General features: G+C 42.6%; 1 protein-coding gene across 8 annotated transcripts in view; it reads left to right on the top strand.

The window, feature by feature from the left end:
• CB2H6orf89 (chromosome B2 C6orf89 homolog) overlaps positions 1-22,509 on the top strand; it is a 41,813-nt gene that overhangs the window by 10,937 nt on the left and 8,367 nt on the right. For 4 of the 8 annotated variants that reach the window (XM_043591264.1, XM_043591261.1, XM_043591259.1 and 1 more), the window contains exons 2-5: positions 5,792-5,999; positions 6,691-6,904; positions 21,728-21,882; positions 22,010-22,149. In XM_043591264.1, the coding sequence (XP_043447199.1) occupies positions 5,792-5,999; positions 6,691-6,904; positions 21,728-21,882; positions 22,010-22,149 (717 nt within the window). Of the gene's footprint in view, positions 1-504; positions 589-4,560; positions 4,722-5,791; positions 6,000-6,690; positions 6,905-21,727; positions 21,883-22,009; positions 22,150-22,509 lie in introns of those variants that run through there. The other 4 variants (XM_043591258.1, XM_043591262.1, XM_043591263.1 and 1 more) reach the window with 3 other exon arrangements.

Genomic DNA, 22,509 nt, shown 5'->3' on the forward strand with positions numbered 1-22,509 from the left:
TTTTTTCCTAGACTGAGACACAGAAGGAATTGTGGAGAACATCTCATCAGAGCTGTCAGTGGCTTCCTTCTATTCCTGAGATGCTCCTTCAGAAGTGAACAGCCTCCTGGCTTATCTCCCCCCCCTTACCTCCACCCTGGCCTCCCTTGAAAGCAGAATTTCTTAACCTCAGCACTCTTAACATTTTGAACGGGACAGTTCTTTGTTGTGGGATGTTTAGTCTTCACCCACTGGATGCCAGTAGTGCCTCTCCAGTTTTGACAATCAAAAATGCCTCAGACATTGCCAAATGTCCCCTGGGGAGCAGAATCACCCCTAGTTGAACTGCTGTTCTAGAGCAGTATCTCCCATTTGGGAGTGTGCCTTTTCTCAACAGGGAAGAGTTTGAATACTTCTGCACCAGGATCCCACTCCCAGAGATTCTAGCAATTCAGGATGTCTAGGGTGGTGCATGATACCTTGATTTTTATAATTCTGCTAGTGACCCTGCCTGTGCCCTTGCAGGTTAAGAGTCAAGCTCACTCTTTGGAACTTCCCTCTGTGGCAAAGCTCATTCCTGCTAGAGTTGGATCTTCTTTCTTTCTGGAGGTAAAGGAATTGCCTTTGCTCAGCTGATTTCAGTCAGTGCTCTCATACTTGATGCTAAGCCATGACTTTGTGTTTGAGGTTTTTTTTGTTTTGTGTGTGTGTGGTTTTTTGTTTTGTTTTTTGTTTTTAATACAAATCCTTGTGTTGAAGGCTTTCAAATCTCAGCAAGGGAGCTGCTTTGCTGGTATGAAATCCCAACCCAAAGGGACAAGATTTTTTGTGTGTGCTTAATTGACATCATATCTACTAGATGCCAGTACCCCTCAAATGTGACCATCAAAATGTCTCCAGACTTTCCAAATGTCCCTGTCCAGAATTGCCCCCAGTTGAGGACCACTTGTCTAACGAAAGCCAGAAAGAGGGCTTATTATGAAGATCTCCATGTGCTCTTAGAAACTTTATGAAGTTATTGGTAAAGACCCTTCCAGTAACTTGGGAAATATGTCAAAATCTCAAGGAGAAAGGATGTACAGCTTGCAAAAATATAGTCAGTATCATAATACCATTGTATACTTGAATTACCAAAAAAAAAGAAAAAGAAAACCAAAAACTGTTGTTTTTGCGATAAAAACTGGGGGTTTAGTGAGGTTTTTATGTGTCCTGAAAGTAGGCAGGGATTTACAAAGGTTGTTAAGTAGTCATCAGAAATGGTGATAGTTGATTCTCTTTTGAACCTCACTTGTACTTCTGTTCCCTTCACGGTTCTCCTAAAGGCCCACCAATATGATGTTCTCTTCTGCCTGAGGGATTACCTACACGTACCCCACCTTCCAATACTTTTCAGAATTTTTTACTGGAATCCTTTCCAGAATTCTCCCTGCTCTCTTTTCTAGTCCTTTAATGAGTTTTAGTGGATTTTGACTGGATGTCATTGGGTAATTTATTGTAGTTTTTTTTTAATTTTATTTTTTAATTTTTTTTTTATAAATTTTTTTTTCAACGTTTATTTATTTTTGGGACAGAGAGGTATAGAGCATGAACGGGGGAGGGGCAGAGAGAGAGGGAGACACAGAATCGGAAACAGGCTCCAGGCTCCGAGCCATCAGCCCAGAGCCTGACGCGGGGCTCGAACTCCCGGACCGCGAGATCGTGACCTGGCTGAAGTCAGACGCTTAACCGACTGCGCCACCCAGGCACCCCTATTGTAGTTTTTTTTTGAACAAACATTATCCTTGCTTGCTTGCCTGGAATATCTTTGTTAATTTCAACAGGAAAAAATGCTATCTCTGGAATCACTAGTCACAAAATCAAGATGTGAAAAATGTTGTAATAAGTTATCGCTTTATTCTTTTTCCAGGAATCGTTGTAGTTGATCACTTGTCCAGTTCTCAGCCAGTCATTTGTGATAATCGAGGGGCATGGTGTTGTGGTTTCCAAACTGCCAGCTCAGAATAGGAAAATACTTGGTAAGGGAGGCAGCATGCATAAAGGTTAAAAGCATCAACTTGGAAGTCAGGCACACTTGACTCCACATCCTGGCAAGTTATGGAACCTTTCTGAGCCTTACTTTCAACATCTGTGAAATGGGATTAATCACATCGACCTTTTGGCAAAACAAAAAGCAAAGAGACAAACCAAAAGACTCTTTTTTTTAAAATTTTTTTTTCAACATTTATTTATTTTTGGGACAGAGAGAGACAGAGCATGAACGGCGGAGGGGCAGAGAGAGAGGGAGACACAGAATCGGAAACAGGCTCCAGGCTCTGAGCCATCAGCCCAGAGCCCGACGTGGGGCTCGAACTCACAGACTGTGAGATCGTGACCTGGCTGAAGTCGGACGCTTAACCGACTGCGCCACCCAGGCGCCCCAAAAAAAGACTCTTAACTATAGAGAACAAACTGGTGGTTGCCCAAGGGGAGGTTGGTGGAAGTGGGGGGAATGGGTGAAATAGGTGAAGGAGATTAAGAGTCCACTTACCAAGATGAGCACTGGGTAATGTACAGAATTGTTGAATCACTATATTGTATACCTGAAATTAATAGAATACTGTATGTTAACTATACTGGAATTAAAATTAAAAACTTAATAAAAAATCACACCTACCTTTTGGGATTGCTGTGATGATTTACTAAGATCATGTTTCTTGTGTGCTTAGCATGGTGCCTGCATTTAGGATGGCACAACTGGAAGTGGTCATTTAGGAATGTAATTGGACAGAAGTCTTTAGTTTCTAATGAATTGAAGTTTTTCTACTTCCCAAAGCCTTCCAATACCCTTAAAATTTTAGAGCTAGAGGGGACTTTGAAAACCTCTTGGTTCAGTCCCTTTATTTTTTTAGGTGAGGAAATAGACCAAGTGACTTAGCCAAAATCATAACAGTGTAGTTAATAAATGCCATAGCAGGGGTAAGTTCAAATTCTATAAATATACATTTTACAAGACCAGTGCTCTACCCCCTGAGCAATAGGTCCTATAAATACACATTTTAAAAACATCTTTACTGAAATTTAACGTATATGCCATAAAATCCACCTGTTTGAAATGTACAATTCAGGGTTTTTTAGTACATTCACAAAGTTGTGCAACTATCACCGCAATTTAAGTTTTGAACATTTCTGTCACTCCAGAAAGAAACCCTTGGACCTACCGACAGTCAGTTCCCATTCTTCTCCACTCTGTGTCTGCATAACCACTAATTAATCTACTTCCTGTCTCTATAGATTGCCTCTATTATTAACTTTTTGCATTTTATTAATAACAGTCTTACAACACGTCATCTTTTTTGACTGTCTCCCACTTAGCTTAAGGTTTTCAAGGTTCACCTATGTTGTTGGTATCCATACTTTATTCCTTTTTATTCAATCATATTCTATTGTATGGATATACTACATTTTATGCATCCATTTAGTAGTTCATGGACATTTGGATCGCTTTATTTTTGAGCTATTATGAATAATGCTTGGATATCCATGTACAAATTTTTGTACAGAAAGTTTTTGAGAAACTGTCCAGCTGTTTTCCAAAGCAGCTGCACCATTTTATATTCCCACCAGCAGTGTACAGGAGTTCCAGATGCTCAATATCTCCCAAGTTATTATCTGACTTTTTTTTTAAGTTCATTTATTTATTTTGAGAGTGCAAGAGAGAGAGAGAGCACGGGAGGGGTAGAGAGAGAGGGAGAGACAGAATCCCAAGCAGGCTCTGCACTGTCAGTGCGTAGCCCGACGTGGGACTAGAACTCTTATCAGAAATAGAGTTTGCGTATATTTTCCCCCATTCTATGGGTTGTCATTTCGCTTTCCTAAAAGTTACCATTTGTAGCACAAAAATTGTTAATTTTTAATGTCCAATTTATTTTTTCTTTTTCTGCTCTTGCTTTTGGTGCCGTATCTCAGAAGCCATTGCCTAATGGAGGGTCATGAAGACTTTTTCCCCTGTGTTTTCTTCCAAGAGTTTATAGTTTTAGCTCTTATGTGTTTGATACGTGCTGAGTTAATTTTTGTGTATGGTAGAAGGAAGGGTCCTACTTCATTCTTTTGCATGTGGATATCTAGCTGTCCCTGCACCATTTGTTGAAAATACACATTTTTAAATAGAGTTTACACCATCCTTTTATCTGAACCTTGAAATGAAAGCCTATGTGGCCTAGGAAAAACACAGTCTGAGCAAGAGCAAAGAGTTTGGGGAAGGGATTTAGCCTTTTAGCGTGTGGGGGTTCCCGCCCCTCCCCAACCAATTCCTCAGTCTAGATTACCTGCCTGTTAATTCACCATTGGAAATCCAGTACTGTTTTATTTAATTGGTTTGGGTTGAGGCCCTGGTATGAGCATTCATTAAAAATTCTGGTGACTCCAGTGTGGAGGCACACTTAAGAGCTAGTGAACTAAAGGGTTAATAGTCCTACCAAGGACCAAACGGTCAGTATCGGTCAGTATCGGGAGGTGCTGCTGGAAGGGGAGATAGGCTGAGGTGCTTGCTTTTCTCCACGGAGCTGCAGGAGCTGCAAGACCGTTGTCCTTGGCTCTACAGGTGGCAGCATCTCCTTACTGAAAAAATAGAGTCGTTCCACGTCAGTGCTTTCTGGGGTTAGAAGCACTTTGGGCGTGACATATGTGAAATAAGACGACTTCTACATGTAAGGGAAAAAGAGACCAATAAAAGAGCATAAATCCCAAGCACTGTTTTTCCTTTGGTAAGTGACAGAAGACACAAGCATTTTTTAAAAAGAACGGTTTGATTGCGTGTTACAAATGTTACAAGAGAGTATTCTACTCTGCCACTTTAGTTTCTACCTTTTCTTCTGTGGCCGCTGTGAAACAGTTTGGCTTTAAAGTAACTATGAGAACAAATTGACTTTTGAAATTAGTTAAAGATCTTAGGTCTTTCAAGTATATGAAATACAAGTAAAATGCTCTTTATTGTCTAAAACTGTATTTGCAGAAAAGTATGAGGACTCCAGCCTGCAAGGTCTGAACAGTCCCAGTGCCGTGGTTTTTGTGTTGCCTGAAATTCTTGCTCTGCCAGTAGCAAAACGTGTCAGTACGTTCCCCATAGTAAATCTTGCAGTGCTTAGTTCCTCCTGTGTTGCTAAAAGGTGTATCTAATACAAATGCAAAGAAATAATGGATCAACAACACTCCATATTGCATTTCTTTTTAAGTAAATTGCCAGTAGCAGGCCTCCTGTGATTGGTTTCAATAATCCTTTTGGTTGGCACTAGTGTTTCAGAGTCCCATTAGGGATTTATTGTGCTGTAGACTAGCGCTCCTCAAAGTGTCTGTGAACCAGTAAACTGTGTTACTAGCCCACAATTAAGGAACATTTAAAAGCTGTGTAGTACTAACTTGACCTAATCTAGACATTCGTTATGTTCTACAAAAGCATTGGCTTGCAGTGGATTGGGGAAAACAGGAAGCTGGTCCTTCCCCATGAAGCTCTGTTCTAAGTGAAGTAACTTTGAGGGGTGCCTGAGTGGCTCAGCTTTGGTTAAGTGTCTGACTTCAGCTCAGGTCATGATCTCACAGTTTGTGAGTTCGAGCCCCGCGTTGGGCTCTGTGCTGATGGTTCAGAGTCTGGAGCCTGCTTCGGATTCTGTGTCTCCCTCTCTCTCTGCCCCTCACCTGCTCGCTTGCTTGCTCTTTCTCTCTCTCTCTCAAAAATAAATAAAACATTAAAAAATTAAAAAAAAAATAAAGGAAGTAACTTTGAGGAAGAAGGTATTTTAAAGAAACCATCTTTCTTTTTACATTTACTTTCTCTCAGGGATTTTGTACTGGAAGACATGGATCTTGCTGCCAATGAGCTCAGCATTTATGACAAACTTTCAGAGACTGTTGATTTGGTGAGACAGACAGGCCATCAATGTGGCATGTCAGAGAAGGCAATTGAAAAATTTATCAGACAGCTGCTGGAAAAGAATGAACCTCAGAGGGGACCACCCCAGTATCCTCTCCTTATAGCCGTGTATAAGGTAAAAACGTGTTTTGACTTGGAGATTCCTTAAACAGGGCACAAACTCTTCAACTTTCTCCCCAAATTTTACTGTTGACTGCTTCTACCATCTAACCTTAGTTTTCCTATGAATAAGTTGGCCTTTGCTCTTGTTACCATGAGTTACTGGGAAATTTGACCCATTTTGTTAAATATCCATGATGAAAGCTATATATTTATAATTAAACTGTATTTGTGTATACTTTTTAATGGAGGACATAGCCCCATAGAAATCTGGTGCTGAGTGGCTCAGTTGGTGGAGCATGCAACTCTTGATCTCCGGGTCGTGAGTTGAGGTCCCACTCTGGGCATAGAGCCTACTTAAAAAAGAAAAAAACAAGAGGAAGAAGAAGGTTGGTGAGCCTTGCAGTTCTCATAGTACTCAAACTTTAAATGTATTTCATTCAGGAGTGAATGTAGCCAATTTGGCAATAAATTATATTAAAAAAAATAAAATATAAATTAAATACATTTAAAAAATGAAACCATAAAAGGTTAAAAAAATGAACGTAAATGACTTGTTTATGAAAATGGATTAGTTCCTAAGGCACAGTGAAAATAATGGAAGAGGCTGGGGTTTTTGGTTTGTTTTTTTTTTCTTTTTTTTCTTGGCATTAAAGTATTTTGTTTGCTGGGACAATTATTAATCCTTTTCCTGTCTTTCCTTATAGGTCCTTGTAACCCTGGGATTAATCTTGCTCACTGCCTACTTTGTGATTCAACCTTTCAGCCCATTACCACCTGAACCGGTGCTTTCTGGAGCTCACACCTGGCGCTCACTCATCCATCACATTCGGCTGATGTCCTTGCCCATTACCAAGAAGTATATGCCAGAAAATAAGGGAGTTCCTCTGCATGGGGGTGATGAAGACAGACCCTTTCCAGGTAGAATCCTGCATTTTACTACTTACACGGTGTTCTTGACAGTGTATGGTGGGAAAGGAAATAACATGTACTGACATCTAATGAGAGACACTTTCCCACTTTTGTCTTTAAAAACATTTTTTTTGTTTTTATTTTTGAAAGAGAGAGAATGAGCTTGATCGGGGGAGGGGGAGAGAGAGAGACAGACAGACACAGAAAGACACAGAATCCAAAGCAGGCTCCAGGTTCTGAACTGTCAGCACAGAGCCCAACGCGGGGCTCGAACTCACAAACTGTGAGATCGTGACCTGCACTGAAGTCGGACACTCAGCCGACCTGAGCCACCCAGACACCCCTCAATTTTGTCTTATTTAATTCAGGCCCCGCTAAAACTCTATTTGATAGGGGTTTTTTGGGGTTTTGTTTTTTTGTTTTTGTTTTGTTGTTCCTGTCTTGCAGATTGAGGAACTGAGGCTCAGAGAGATTAAGAAACTTGCCAGAAAAACACTCCTGGGGGAACCAAATTCAAACCCCGATTCCAAAGCACACATGGTGGGGATGAGTATTTTTGTTTATAAGGAAAATTTCAATGTATCTTATCTACCCTTTTCTCTCCTGTGATCCCTATCCATAATAGATATTTTAATAAATAGCTGTTGATTTATTGAAAACATCTGAGTCCAGCTTGCTTTTAACCAGATCCTCGTGGGGCGCCTGGGTGGCGCAGTCGGTTAAGCGTCCGACTTCAGCCAGGTCACGATCTCGCGGTCTGTGAGTTCGAGCCCCGAGTCAGGCTCTGGGCTGATGGCTCAGAGCCTGGAGCCTGTTTCCGATTCTGTGTCTCCCTCTCTCTCTGCCCCTCCCCCGTTCATGCTCTGTCTCTCTCTGTCCCAAATATAAATAAACGTTGAAAAAAAAAAAAAAAGTTTAACCAGATCCTCGAATAGTCCTTAGCCTGGTGGGCTGGGTTTTTGTCCCACTTTGTCTTACTCTTTCAGTATAGTGTTTTCTCTGCCTCACAGTATGCTTAGTGCTCCTAAGTGTGCAGTTTTGCCAATAAGTTGAATTTAAGAAACATTTAAATTTAGTAACAGTGTATCAGTGGGAGCACAGGAATTTCTGGTCTGACATACCATTTGAGGAGTTTCCTTTTGTGAAGATTGTAACGTGTGATAAGACTTGAAATTTACCTTTTTTTTTTTTTAATGTTTATTTTTGAGAGACAGAGTACAAGTGGGGGAGGGGCAGAGAGAGAGGGAGACACAGAATCTGAAGCAGGCTCCAGGCTCCGAGCTGTCAGCACAGAGCCCGACTCGGGGCTTGAACTCACGGACCGCAAGATCATGACCTGAGCCGAAGTCGGACGCTTAACCGACTGAGCCACCCAGGCGCCCCTGAAATTTGCTTTTTGAGACAGAACAGAGGGCATTTTATTTTATTTTATTTTATTTAAAAAAAAATTTTTTTTTCAACGTTTATTTTTGGGACAGAGAGAGACGAGCATGAACGGGGGAGGGGCAGAGAGAGAGGGAGACACAGAATCGGAAACAGGCTCCAGGCTCTGAGCCATCAGCCCAGAGCCCGACGCGGGGCTTGAACTCACGGACCGCGAGATCATGACCTGGCTGAAGTCGGACGCTTAACCGACTGCACCACCCAGGCGCCCCAATTTTTTAAAGTTTATTTATTTTGAGAGAGCACTTGAGCTGAGGAGATGTAGAGAGAGGGGGAGAGAAAGAATCCCAAGCAGGCTCTACGCTGTGAGTGCGGAGCCTGATGTGGGGCTCAAACTCATGAACTGTGAGATTATGACCCGAGCCAAAGTCAAGAGTCAGGTGCTTAACCAGCTGAGCCACCCAGGTGCCCTGCATTTTATTATTTTGGTGGTATTCATCTTATTTGCCCGGATAAAGGAATATGGAAATTAATTTCACAAGTGTATTATGGGAGTTTTTGTGTAACTGTTCTGAAACCTTTAGATTCCAACATAACTGGAATCGAAACTGTTTAGGAAGCATGCTTTCTCCTCAGTGTTGTGTTCAGAAAAAATTTCCTAGTGGAAGCTATACTTTATAATGTTACTCTTTTCTCTTTTTTAACTTTTTTTTTTTTTTTTTTTTGAGAGTATGAGAGAGAGTGGGGAAGGGAGCTCAAGCTGGGGACGGATAGAGAGAGAGAATCTTAAGCAAGCTCCAAGCCCAGTGCAAAACCTGACATGGGGCTTCATCCCTCGACCATGAGATCATGACCTGAGCCCAAATCAAGAGTCAGGCGCTTAACCAACTGAACCACCCGGGCACCTCTATAATGTCACTCTTTAAGCCAAGAGCTAATCAGTCATAAAAATCCCTTGTATTGAGTCTCCTTTGAAAGCTATTTTTGTACACTTGACGAAATTATGGAAAGATTTTCAAAATTATGCTAAAATCAGAGGAAGGGAACATTGTAAAGCAAAAAGCCTTGTGAGGTTTTTTTGGTGTTTTTTTGGGTTTTTTTGTTTTTTTTTTTTTAGTTAGCTCATATGTATAGAGTTTTTAATTCCAGATATAACTTCCTTGTATTTTTGAAATGTCATCAACAAAGCTTTAAAAAAAAAAAAAAAAGTGATGTTTCCAACTCCTCTGTCAGAAAGGTCCAGAGCACATGGGGGAAAGACCCAGAGAAACTTGTCAGGCCAGCCTGATGCTGCTTCCTCACACGCATCAACGCATCAGCCTCCTTTCCTGTCTTCCTCTCACTGCCTCCCTAAAGGCATCTTCTGCCCTTTGGCACACAGAGATCAAGTCAGCAGTTTTTAGGACCAAATTGATGGCAGTTACTCTGTTTCTCCCTGTCCTGTAAGGGAAATTTCCTTAGGCTATTGAGTTAGGAAGTGACAGTTGATGGACCACTATTGCTCATTCTCTAAATCAGAGTCTAATAATTGAAGAAACCTTCATGTCTTGTCAATAAGCCTAACTATTGGGTTCACTCCAAATGAGTATTTTGCCTTGCAGGTGGAAACTGAATTCTTGGAGCTCAGTTGTAAAGAGAGAGCATTGGAAGGGTGTGGTTTTTAGCTCTTTAATGTTGTTGACTATTAAAGTGCTGCTTTTACTTACCAGTTGTGGATATTGATGCACCATATATTCTTGTGTGTGATCATTCTGGGAAGCTGTGGGCATGTACAACTAATAGCATTTTGCATAGCATTTGGAAGGAAACTGAAGAATACATAATAATATAAGGGATAAATAGAAACATATGGAGGAGAATTAGGTACAAGAAATAGGAACTGCTGGGCCTGTAAGAGGGCTAGAAAAGGAAAAAAAAATAAATTATCCTTCCTGATATCATGGTACCAATGAACAACTGCCTTTTAGTTAGAATTACTTAGCAGTACCTTTGAAGTAAATGTAGAGGGAACATGGCCTGGCAGATTCAGCTCCCTAAAGGAAAGCCCTCAAGCATATTGTTTCCTAAGGGCTGGCCTGTCAAAGAAAGGCCCCTGGATCATCTGACACTCCTTGCAGTGGCGCCTTGGGAATGACCGAGGGCACTGGGAGCAATGGTGAATACCTGACCTCTGGTAGTTTCTCCTCTTGACTCCACCCAGGGAACAAGAGGCAGCAGAGGTGGGGTTCTTTTTCTAGGTTTCAGCCTTGGGTAGGAAACCCTGCTCCTGAATTCTCTTGAAGAGAAGAATGGAGGGACTCCATAGTGACTCACGTCAGCCTCCCACTCTGCAGCAGAAAATAAATAAGCTGACACTTATTTAGTACTTACCAGATGCCAGGCCCCGCTCTAAGGGCTTTCCATATATTGCTTCATTTAATCTTTACATTATCCCTGTGAGGGAAGTTCTGGTTGTATGCCCGTTTTAAGGATGGAGACACCAAGGGACAGTGACATTATGTCACTTGCCCGAGGTCCTAAGGCTACTAAGTCATGGAACCATGATTCAAACCCATCCTATCCTCGCAGTCTGAGCTCTTAGCCTCTGCTGTGAGTAGGGTGTCGCTATACACTATACCCACAGAATCTAGCTTTTAGTTTGATTTGGGAGTTCTGTGCTCTCTCTCAGCTCACCAGATGCCTCCTTTCCACTCCCTGGTGCCCAGAACAAGGTTTTTCTGGCTGGCATTGCATGTCCAAAGATAAACCATCCTCCGAGCCCTGGCCCTTTAGAATTTTCCTGAACTAGTCTTTTCCTAGGCATTCCGCCCAGCTCATCTTCCCAGTCTACAGCCTTATGGGTAATGTGTGACTTGTTTGACTTAATCCTTTATCTGATTAACCCATAGTTTTCCCTTCACGGTCACATTCTTAGTCCCCCCCAGTCCCGACCTCATATCTTTATGTCCACTTTGATCCTACCAGCCATCCTCTTGGCTTTCATCCTTCCATGGAATCACTGAGTCTTAGAGCTAAAGAGGAACTTTAGCACTGATCTAGTACATAGCCTTGTTTTGTAAAGAGGGAATTGAGGACAGGAAAGGTGAAGTAACTTGTTCACCCAGCTAAAATGCCTCACTGGCACTCGAACCTTTATTTCTTAATTCTAGTATGGTGTTCTCTCCATCACACCACACTCACTGTCTGCTATCTTTGCCCTCAGCCAAGCCAGGCTCCTGCATGTTAGGCCCAATTTGTTTACTTGGGACATCAGTAATTTTTTTTTTTAAGGTTTTATTTTTGGGGCACCTGGGTGGCTCAGTCGATCGAGCGTCTGACTTTGGCTCGGTCATGATCTCACGGTTCGTGGGTTCAAGCCCCGCTTGGGGCTGTGTGCTGACAGCTCAGAGCCTGGAGCCTGCTTCCGATTCTGTGTCTCCCTCTCTCTCTGTCCCTCCCCTGCTCACACTCTGTTTCTGTGTCTCGCTCTCAAAACTAAATAAACATTAAAGAAGAATTTTTTTTTGAAAGATCTTATTTTTAAGTAATCTCTACATCCCACACAGGGCTTGAACTCACAACCTTGTGATCAAGAGTCTCATGCTTTATCGACTAAGCCAGCCAGGCGCCCCTAGGCATTTATAATTTTTAATTATGACACCCATTGATGCTGAGGAGGTCTGAGATAGTCTCATATACAATGGAAAAGTGTATCTCTGTATCTGTACTGCATAATTGGAACTTTACATATCCATGACCTTTCAAGGGAAGGTTGGAGTAGATCCAGCAACAACATCAAGTGGTTTTAGGAGTAGATCATTCAATGACTTAGAACTGAGGACCAAAGCAGAGTCTAGGCTAGTGCCCAAAGATGAACTGCTTGGACCTCAGAAAATGCCCTACTATTTTATTTGCAAATAAAATTTGAGGTGATAATAACAAATATGTCAAGCACTTACTGTGTAGGAGGCACTGTGCCATGTACTGTGTTGTGTATTTTCTCAGTCCTTACAACAATTACAGAGGTAGTTACCATTTTTCTGTCCCTTCCAAAGATGAGGAAACTTGATATGCAAGGGGGTTGACTAACCTAAAGTCTCACGTTTAGAGTCCACTTAAATATATACACACACACACACACACACATACATACACACACGTACATGTATACATATATATATATATATATATATACACATACATATGTATATATGTATATATATATTTAAGTTTATTTGAGAGAGAACACACATGTATGAGCAGTGGTGGGGCAGAGAGAGATAATTCCAAGCAGGCTCTGCACTGTCAGCATGGACCCCAGTGCAAGGCTCTATCTCATGAACCACGGGATCATGACTTGAGCTGAAATCAAGAGTCGAACCCCAACAGAGCCACCCAGGTGCCTCTAGAGTCCATTTTTTAAAATAGAAGTATAGGGGCACCTGGGTGGCTCAGTCTGTTAAGCATCCGACTTCAGCTCGGGTCACGGTCTCATGGCTCGGGTTCGAGCCCCACGTCGGGATCTGTACTGACAGCTCAGAGCCTGGAGCCTGCTTCAGATTCTGTGTTTCCCTCTTTCCCTGCCCCTCCCCTGCTCATGCTGTCTCTCTCTCAAAAAATAAATAAACATTAAAAAAATTTAAAGTTGAAGTATAATTGATCTACAATGTTATGTTAGTTTCAGGTGTACAACATAGTTATTGGACAAGTCTGCACTTTATGCTGTGCTCACCACAAGTGTAGCTGCCATCTGTCACCACACAAGGCTAATACAGTACAACTGACTGTATCCCCTATGCTTTACCTTTCATCCTTATGACTTACTCATTCCATAACTGGAACCCCGTATCTCAGCCCCCTTCACCCATTTTGCCCATTCCTCTCTTCCCCCTTCCTTCTGGCAACCATCAGTTTGTTCTCTGTTTTTTTGAGTCTCTTGCTGCCTGTTTTTAAAAAAAAAATTTTAGTGTTTTTTTATTTATTTTTGAGACAGAGAGAGACAGAGCATGAGCAGGGGAAGGGCAGAGAGAGAGCGAGACACAGAGGCTGAAGCAGGCTCCAGGCTCTGAGCTGTCAGCACAGAGCCCGACGCGGGGCTCGAACTCACGGACTGTGAGATCATGACCTGAGCCGAAGTCGGACGCTCAACTGAGGGTCGACTGAGCCACCCAGGCGCCCCCCCCCCCTTTTTTTTTTTTGATTCCACATGTAAATGAAATCATATAGTATTCACCTTTGTCTGTCTGACTTAATTTCACTTAGCCACAGTACCCTCTCGGTCCACCCATGTTGTTACAAATGGCAAGATCTCATTCTTTTTTATAACTGAGTAATATTCCAGTGTATGTGTGTAATACGTGGGGTTTCACTTCTCTGTCACACTTTTTTAAAATTTAAAATAGCTATTATAAGGAGGTTTTTTTTATTTAAAAAAAATTTTTTTTAACGTTTTTTATTTATTTTTGAGACAGGGAGAGACAGAGCAGGAACAGGCGAGGGTCAGAGAGAGGGAGACACAGAATCGGAAACAGGCTCCAGGCTCTGAGCTAGCTGTCAGCACAGAGCCTGATGCGGGGCTCGAACTCACAGACCACGAGATCATGACCTGAGCCGAAGTCGGCCGCTTAACCGACTAAGCCACCCAGCCGCCCCTATAAGGAGGTTTTTTTGGAGCAAAGAAACCTTGGACATTAAAAGAAAGTTAGGAAGTTACCATCCAACTTCCATGGGCCTTTCTGTCTGCTGCTGCAGGAAGAGTGGATAGAAAGAGAGGGAAGGCTGGAAAGAAGGCACATGCAGCAGGTAAGGTGGCCGGAGAAGAGCTCTGTCCTGGAGTGGCATGGAATGGTCTGCTCTGTGCCGCTGGCTATTTTCCAGGATGGGATTTTGCTCACTTTGTGCTATCATGGTTCCAGCCGATTGTATAGCGAACACATCAGGTGAAGCCATCCTATCTGGAAAGATAGAGGCCAAGTTGGAAATCTGGGCACTCCTCCTTTTTGGGGGCATTTTATGGGAAGGGGAGGAAGCACCCCAATCGCCTGGCGATTCCCCAGTCCCTTCCCACCAAAATATAAACACTTTCTTTATCCACCTTGGTGATCTCAGGGCTGTAGAGAAATCAAAAGTAGCTCTTCCTTTTGAAGATTGGCTCCCCTAATTCAGATGGATGGCATAAGTTACCCCATTCCAGTGATCCCTTTTCCTCATTACTTCCCCCTCTTCCTTTGCTGGACGCCAGCCTGGCCAGTGTCTCTGCTCCTGTAGAGTACCTCTCCAGAGGCCTGCCTTCTTAAGATGACTGAACCCTCCATTTCATAAGTTTTCATGGCCTCCAAAGACATTTCTATTTGAAAAATACATAAAACCCATACAAAGACAATAAAAAGGTATAAGATTTTTATGTTTAAAAATACACTTTTAATAAAGTAAAATTTCTCTTGATCCCTTTAACTCCTCCACCAAACCAACCCCTGGTAATAATTTGATATACATCCTTCTGAGTTTTTCCATGGCCGTACAGATAGATATACTTTTGGGTACACACGCACACATAGAGAAAAGCCTTATGTAGCTTGCGTAAATACTTCCAGCTACTACCAGAAGTTGGGTGGCTTAAAACAACAGTAAATCTGGGGTGCCTGGATAGCTCAGTTGGTTGAGCATCTGGCTCTTGTTTTCTGCTCAGGTCATGATCCCAGGGTTACGGGATCAAGCCCCGTGTTGGGCTCTGTGCTGAGCTTGGAGCCTACTTAGGATTCTCTCTTTCTCCCTCTGCCTCTCTCCCCTAAATCAAGATCTCAGTAAGACTGTACTACCTCTAGGGAAGATTCTTCTTTGCCTGCTTCTGGTGATTGCCAGAAATCCTTGGTGTCCCCTGGCCATGATAGCAGAACCCCAGTCTCTGCGGCCATCTTTACATGGCCATCTTTCCTCCATATGTCTTTTGTATCCTCTTATCTTCTCATAAGGATACCATTTGGATTAGGTTTAAGGCCCATTCTACTTCAGTAGGACTTCATCTTAATTAGTTACATCTGCAAAGATTCTGTTTTCAATTGTGGTCACGTTCTGAGGTTCCAGAAAGACTCGAATTTGAGAGGGATACTATTCAACCCAGTATACACATTTTTCAGGATCTTATACTATTCCATCCTGTGACTATTCCATAATTTAAATTTCTAGTTTTTTGTTTTTTTGTTTTTTTGTGGTTTTTTTGCTGTTATAAAATGCACCTGGGACATTCATATATACGTACCTTTAAAAAGTTTTTTCAAATAATTTATTTTTGAGAGTGTGCATGCAAATGGGGGAGAGGCAGAGAGTGAGGAGGACAGAGGATCTGAAGCAGGCTCTGTGCTGACAGCAGAGAGCCTGATGCAGGGCTCAAACTCACAAACTGAGATCATGACCTGAGCCGAAGTTGGATGCTTAACTGATTGAGCCACCCAGGTGCCCCCATATATACATATACTATTATTCCTGTAAGAGATTCTTAGAAGTAGAATAGCTGGGTTAAAGGGCATTTTCAATTATAATAAATACTACCCAGATTGTCTTCATAAACTTATACCAACTTTCATTAACAGTATATGTTGCTCACCAGGACTGGATATTGTCACTGTTTTGCCAGTTAGAAAACTGAAGAATGTTATCTTATTTTAAGATGTATTTTTTTTTACTATTATTGCAGTTGATTATCTTTTCATATGTTTTATAGACCATTTATATTTATTTTTCTGTGAATTACTGTGAATTGTCCCAACATCATTTATTGCATTCATCCATTCATCCTTTCTTCACTGAATTGAAATTGACCTTTATCACAAATCAAATATTCTCGTGTGTGTGTGTGTGTGTGTGTGTGTGCACGCCGGATTTGTTACTGCATTCTTTATTCTGTGTTATTAAACTTTTTGTCTGTTACTTTATAAGAACATAGTTCTTATTATTTGCAATAGTTATGTTTCATAAAGTCTATGCAAACTTTTTGTTGCTTTATAAGAAGATACAGTCAATTCTCATTATTTTCTGTAGTTATGTTTTATGAAGTCCCTGCAGACACTGAATTAGTGTTTGCACCAGTTACTAATTAGTAATTACTAATTACTGACCCACTGCCCCTAGGGAAAATCAGAGTTAGGTTCCTGAGAGTCTCTGGGCACATTTTCATCAAGTGATGAATACCTGATTTTGTTTTATGTATATTTTGTTTAAAGATACTTTATTTAATATATATTGTTGATTCATTAACACTGAATTCACGTCAACAAGCACTATAACTCCTACCTAAACAAAGCTTACCCAACACATGTATTTTCCCTGGAAGGCACATCACAGCCTGCTTGCACTTAGGAGTGCTAGAGAGTACTTTAGCACTGTGCTCCGAGGCCATTTTTTAATTAGTGAACTATTTGTTGAGTTTTGGGTTCATAGCAAAGCTAAGTAGAAAGTGCAGAGAGTTCCCATATACCCCGTCCCCACAAACAGCATCCTTGGGAGCCATTCTGAACTGCAAAACCACAATAAGAATGCGAAAACCGTGGCACCAAGTAGCCAAAAGGACACTCGTTTACAGTTCGAAGGTGAAGCAAAAAGGTAGAGTGTTGTCTCCTTCCACCTCAGCTAGAGTTCGCCCCTCTGCATCACCACAGGAATTTATTGGGGTTACAAATAAATTTCAGAGAGTAAGCAGGTTCACAGATCAGAGTCTGTAAATAATGAGGATTGACGGTACTTTCTGAATTACAGTAGCTTTATAGAATGCTGCTATACGTTTTTATACTTAGTAGCGCAAGTTCCTCATTTTTTCTTATTCAAGACTTGATTGTCTACAACTCTTACCGTACGATATTAGACGAATAAGCCAGTTGAAAGTGGGCAAAAGATTTGAGTAGACATTTCTCCAAAAAAAAGATATGCAGATAATGGGAATGTAAACTAGCGCAGCTGCTTTGGAAAAGTTTGGCAGTTCCTTGGAAAATTCAACACAGAGTTATTAAGTGACCTAGTAATTCCACTCCTAGGTGTGTACACAGAAGAATTGGAAACACATGTCCACACAAAAACTTGTATGCAAATACTCATAGAAGCATTGTCCGTAGTAGCCCCAAAGTAGAAATGTCCAGCAACATATGAATGAATAAGCAAAATGTAGTATATCCACGTAATGGAATATTACCTGACAATAGAAAGGAAAGAACATTTGATATGCACTGTAACATGGATGAACCCAGAAAACATGCTAAATTAAAGAAGCCAGACAAAAAAGACCCTATATCGTACAATTCCATTTATTTGAGATATCAGGATCTGCAAATGCACGGACACTAAAAGATGAGTAGTTGCCTAGGGCTGGCGGCAGAGGGGTTAGAATGGGAAGTGTCTACTAATAGGCACGGGGTTTCTTTTTAGGGTAATAAAAATGTTTTATAATTAGATAATGGTGATAGTTATTCAACTGTGTGAATATACTAAAAGCCAATGAATTGTACACTTTAAGTGAATGCATTTTATGGTCTGGGAATTAAACCTCAATAAAGCTGTGGGTTTTTTAAATTTTTTTAATGTTTATTTCTGAGACAGAGACAGAGCACGAGTGGGGGAGGGGCAGAGAGAGGAGGACACACAGAATCTGAAGCAGGGTCCAGGCTCCGAGCTGTCAGCACAGAGCCTGACGCGGGGCTTGAACTCACAAACTGTGAGATCGTGACCTGAGCCGAAGTCAGTCGCTCAACCGACGGGGCCACCCAGGCGCCTTTTTTTTTTTTTTTTTTAAATGTTTTATCTACATGGAGAAATAAAATAATGCTCTTTCCCTCCAGTCTTGCCCTCTTTATGCCCAGCATGGAGAGAGGCTCGAGCCATCCAGTGACTCATGAGCAGTGAGGGGTGAGGGTCCTCAGGTCCACCATCTGCCTGAGGTGTATCATATGAGGCTCTTAATGTATTCTTTTTTTTTAATTGTTTTTTTTTTAAGTTTATTCATTTTTGAGAGACAGAGACAGAGGGTAAGCTGGGGAGGGGCAGAGAGAGAGGTAGACACAGAACCCAAAGCAGGCTCCAGGCTCTGAACTGTCAGCATGGAGCCCGATGTGGGGCTTGAACCCACGGACTGCGAGATCGACCTGAAGTCAGATGCTTAACGGACTGAGCCACCCAGGCACCCTCTTAATGTATTCTTTAATGGTATCTGTGCCTGCGGGGGGTGTCCTCTATAGATTTTGAGCAGTGACCATACTTTGTAATTCATTTGTATTACCTAGAATGCTTTCTGGCCCTTAAATTATTTCCAGAGTTACTTGGGGCAGGGGATGGATTATTGCCTGTCCTTATACATTTACTCTTGTAGATGAACTTCAGAATGAGATTGTCACAGCCTCACCCTACTCCTACCTTCATCAGAAGCAAACTCTGGTGGGAACCTATCCAAGTTCTACTGAATATACTTTTGGGTAGACTTGGCGTCTTTGTAGTATTTAGCCTTCCTGCCCAAGATGGCGGTATGATATGTTTATTTATTCAGGTCTTATGTTATGCCCTTCTTGTTAAATTTATTGCTGGTTGTGAAAGAGGCCATTTTCCGTTCCAATTTTTTAAATGACTGTGGCCAGGAGAGTAAGAAGTAATTGATGTTCCTGTGTCTGGATGTGAATGTCTTATATTCTGCCACCTTATTGAGTCCACTTTTTAGTACTCTATTCTTTCTTTTTCTTTCCTGATTTTTCTTCCCAGGGTTTTCTTCTTCCACCTGCTTCTGAAAGCATCTCTACCTGGAAATCCCAAGAATATCTAAAGTTCAGAATAAAAACTGAAATTAACTAAGTTACAGTTAAAATAATGTGTCTGTGCTCTTAGGTTCAGAACTGCTCCTGCTAGCTCTTGAGGCACCTTTATAAATTGAGAGAAGATGCCCCCTTTCTCCTGACACATGACTCTTATCTCCTGGGGAGATTGCCATACCTAACTGATTCCGTCAGAATATGACGCATGACCGCAGAAAAATGTCATAATGAATCTGCAGGTGTCTGGCGTCTCCTGTGTCCGGGCTCTCTTAGACAAGGTGCATTCAGGCAGTCTCGGCTGCAGAGGCATTCTTGTAGCACTGCTTATATTTTATTTTTATTTTTATTTTTATTTTTTATTTTATTTTATTTTATCTTATTTTATTTTATTTTATCTTATTTTATTTTATTTTTAATAAAAACGTTTATTCTTGAGAGAGACAGAGACCGTGCGAGCAGGTGAGGGACAGAGAGAGAGGGAGACAGAATCCAAAGCAGGCTCCAGGCTCTGAGCTGTCAGCACAGAGCCCGACGCAGGGCTTGAACTCACAAACCGCAAGATCATGACCTGAGCTAAAGTTAGACGCTTAACTGACTGAGCCACCCAGGTGCCCCTTTGCAGTGCTGCTTAGATCTGTAGATTTTGTCTTTGCTGCCTCAGTTTACCTCATTATATTTCACCTCTCATCACAGGACAAGTTCCGCCACCCCACCCACCGCCAAAAAGACAAAAACAAAGTAAAACCCAGTCGTCCTCTTCCCAGCCTCTCTCTTCTCACTCTAGTCACAATCCAGAATAACCTTCCTAAAGCATCAGGAAACCCCTGCCCAAGGCCTTTGATGGTTCCTTGTTTTGCTCAGAGTCAGATGTGCTTCATGCCCTGGAAGCCTGCATCACGGCCTTCCTCCGCAGCTACTTTTCTCGTTTCCCCCGCCGCCCCCTCTGTGCTCTTCCCCAGTTGGGAACTCATGGTTAGCGCCTGTCTCCTGTCACTCTCTGTTTGCTCATCTGTAAAGGGAGAATAGCGCTGCCTCCTCAGTAATTCTACGGCAACAGGTAAATGATACAGCACGCGATGGTGACTAGCACCAGGCCTGGCACTTTCCCCTTCCTTCCCTCTCCCTCGTGAGGATTTTGGAAACTGAAATGCTGTATAATTATAACATGTTTAGATTATTTATGCCTCACTATATGTCCATTACCCAGAGTTCTTGTATTTAGGCAGGAATTCATATTTGACCTCTAATCAGGAACATTTGAAAACATTCCAGAAGGAAAAATAAGGATAACTTTGCAGCCTCAGTGTGCCACCAAAACAGGTGCCATTGAAGGGTTCCCGGGTGTCCTTGGAGGCCCCTGGCAGGCTTAAGGGTGCAGCATTGTGTCCTGGCTGTGACAGTCTGTCCACAATTAAGGCAGGTGAGGAGGGGAGGTGACAGCCTCCTCAAGGAACACAGGATCTGTCTGCAGGAGATGGAGGGTGTTTGGAGGGTCCTCAGGAGACGTGCTGAGAACAAACACAGTCCTTCCCTGGTGGGGATTTCCTCCGCCCCGCTACTACTGCCTTAAGAAAACATGGAAAAAGCCCTTGCTGCCGGCCACAGCAAATGTTTTCTGGTTAAGAGTCATTTTCCAAGTGTGTTTATTGGTTCAGAGAATTGATTTCATTTCAGCCCCATTTGGTGGTCTGTTTATCTTTTGTTCTAGGCTTTCTCCGGATTCGGTTTCCATTGGGTTTTAATCAGAAACCATCTGGTGAAAGCATTTTGGATCCAAATTAGAGTTTATCATAAGAACAATCTCCAAGAACACAGATGAAACCCAGAGTGGAACAGAACACAAACAAGAAATAATGCAATAACACTATCAACAGAACAGTGTCAGAGGGAGGGAGGAGGAGGAGAGGGAAACTGAGAAGGGATGTGTAGAGAGGGAGTCAACCCTTCAGAGGAGGACCAGCCAGGGATAGGGGGTGGGCAGGCAACTAGCACTCACATCAGGGGCTGGTGGGCCCTTCTTCCCTTGCTGACCAACCTGCAGCCCTTGGAGGGGTAGAAACCATGGTTAGTAGCCCTTATCCACTTCTGAGCCGGGACAGAGCACTGTCTGATGGGCACCTGCAACTCACTTCGCTCCAGAGATGGGCCCCTGAAATGTCCCGTCTCCTCTCCATCCCTTCTCTCTGCACCCTTTTCTTGCTCTCCCTTTCCCAGAGTCATCCTGGCCTCCACTTGGAGAAGACACGCAATGGGGCTCATCACTGATGATGGGACCTTTGCCGGCCCCTCCCCCAAGTGCTGTAGACTTTCAGACGCTTGGGTCACAGGTTAGAAAACAGTGGAAGATTTACCTCTCCAGCCCCACGTCACTGAATATACCAACTGGTCAACGTTGCTGCTTTGACGTAGGAGATACATATACGTGTTAAAAAAATATTTTCTGTAAAGTATAGAAGATTATAAAGAACATAACCTCTCCTTCCTACCCCATCCTCTGTGCCCTCTGCCCCTTCCTCAGAGGCTACCTACTTCGTATGTATCTTTTCAGAGGTCACCAGTGCTTATCATTGTTAGCTTTTAAAAATTACTATTATATCTCTCCTTTTTGCTTTCACTGCTGAGGCTACTAGATTTACCCGCTGTGTTCTTCCTGTATCTGCCTTCTCCACGTCCCTTCCTGTCGCAGACTTTGACTCTTGGTGGGCAAACAGTTGTGAGCAGAATGAGTCGGACCCCATCCCTGCCAACTGCAGTGGCTGTGCTCAGAAATTACCCCTCAAGGTGATGCTCCTGGAAGACACCCCGAAGAAATTTGAGAGACTCCATCCTCTGGTGATCAAGGTGAGCAAGGAACGCGCTTCTCCCCCTGACAGATGATCTGTTCGATGCCCAGAAGGCAGCAAGCTCTGTGACATTCCTGATAAGTAATTCTGTGTTATTTTGTCTTGCTCTTGTCCGCCTTGTCAAGACGGGCCAGCTCTTGCTGCCAGAGGAGCTTCAGCATTTTTTGTGCCAGTACCCCGAGGTGGCTGAGGGCTTCCCCGAAGGGCTTTTCACCAAGTGGTGGCGCTGCCTTCCTGAGCGGTGGCTCCCATTTCCTTATCCATGGTGAGTGCGGGAAAGGGCACTTAGTCTGTGTGTGGTGGCAAGGGGGCAGACCGAAGGTCCAAACAGTACCCCTGAGACCCTCCCATGCCCCGCACTGTGTAAACACTCTCCAGTACCCTCTTTGAGTCAGACAATACTCAGGAGCTCGCTGTTGAAAAACCAGTGATGGGAGATAAAGAGGATGAAGTCGAAGAGGTGCCTTGGAAGGGCTGTCGCCACGAGTGGACACTGACATTGCCTAATAGCATCACAGATTATCTCTGTGCATGTTTTTACGCAGAATGCCTCTTGAGCATCGGAGGGCTAACGAGAAAGCCTGAAGAATGGAAGGGAAGCTTCATTTCCTGGCACCTTGTTTGT

Source organism: Prionailurus bengalensis, chromosome B2, assembly GCF_016509475.1.
Source record: "Prionailurus bengalensis isolate Pbe53 chromosome B2, Fcat_Pben_1.1_paternal_pri, whole genome shotgun sequence".
Lineage (NCBI taxonomy): Eukaryota > Metazoa > Chordata > Mammalia > Carnivora > Felidae > Prionailurus > Prionailurus bengalensis.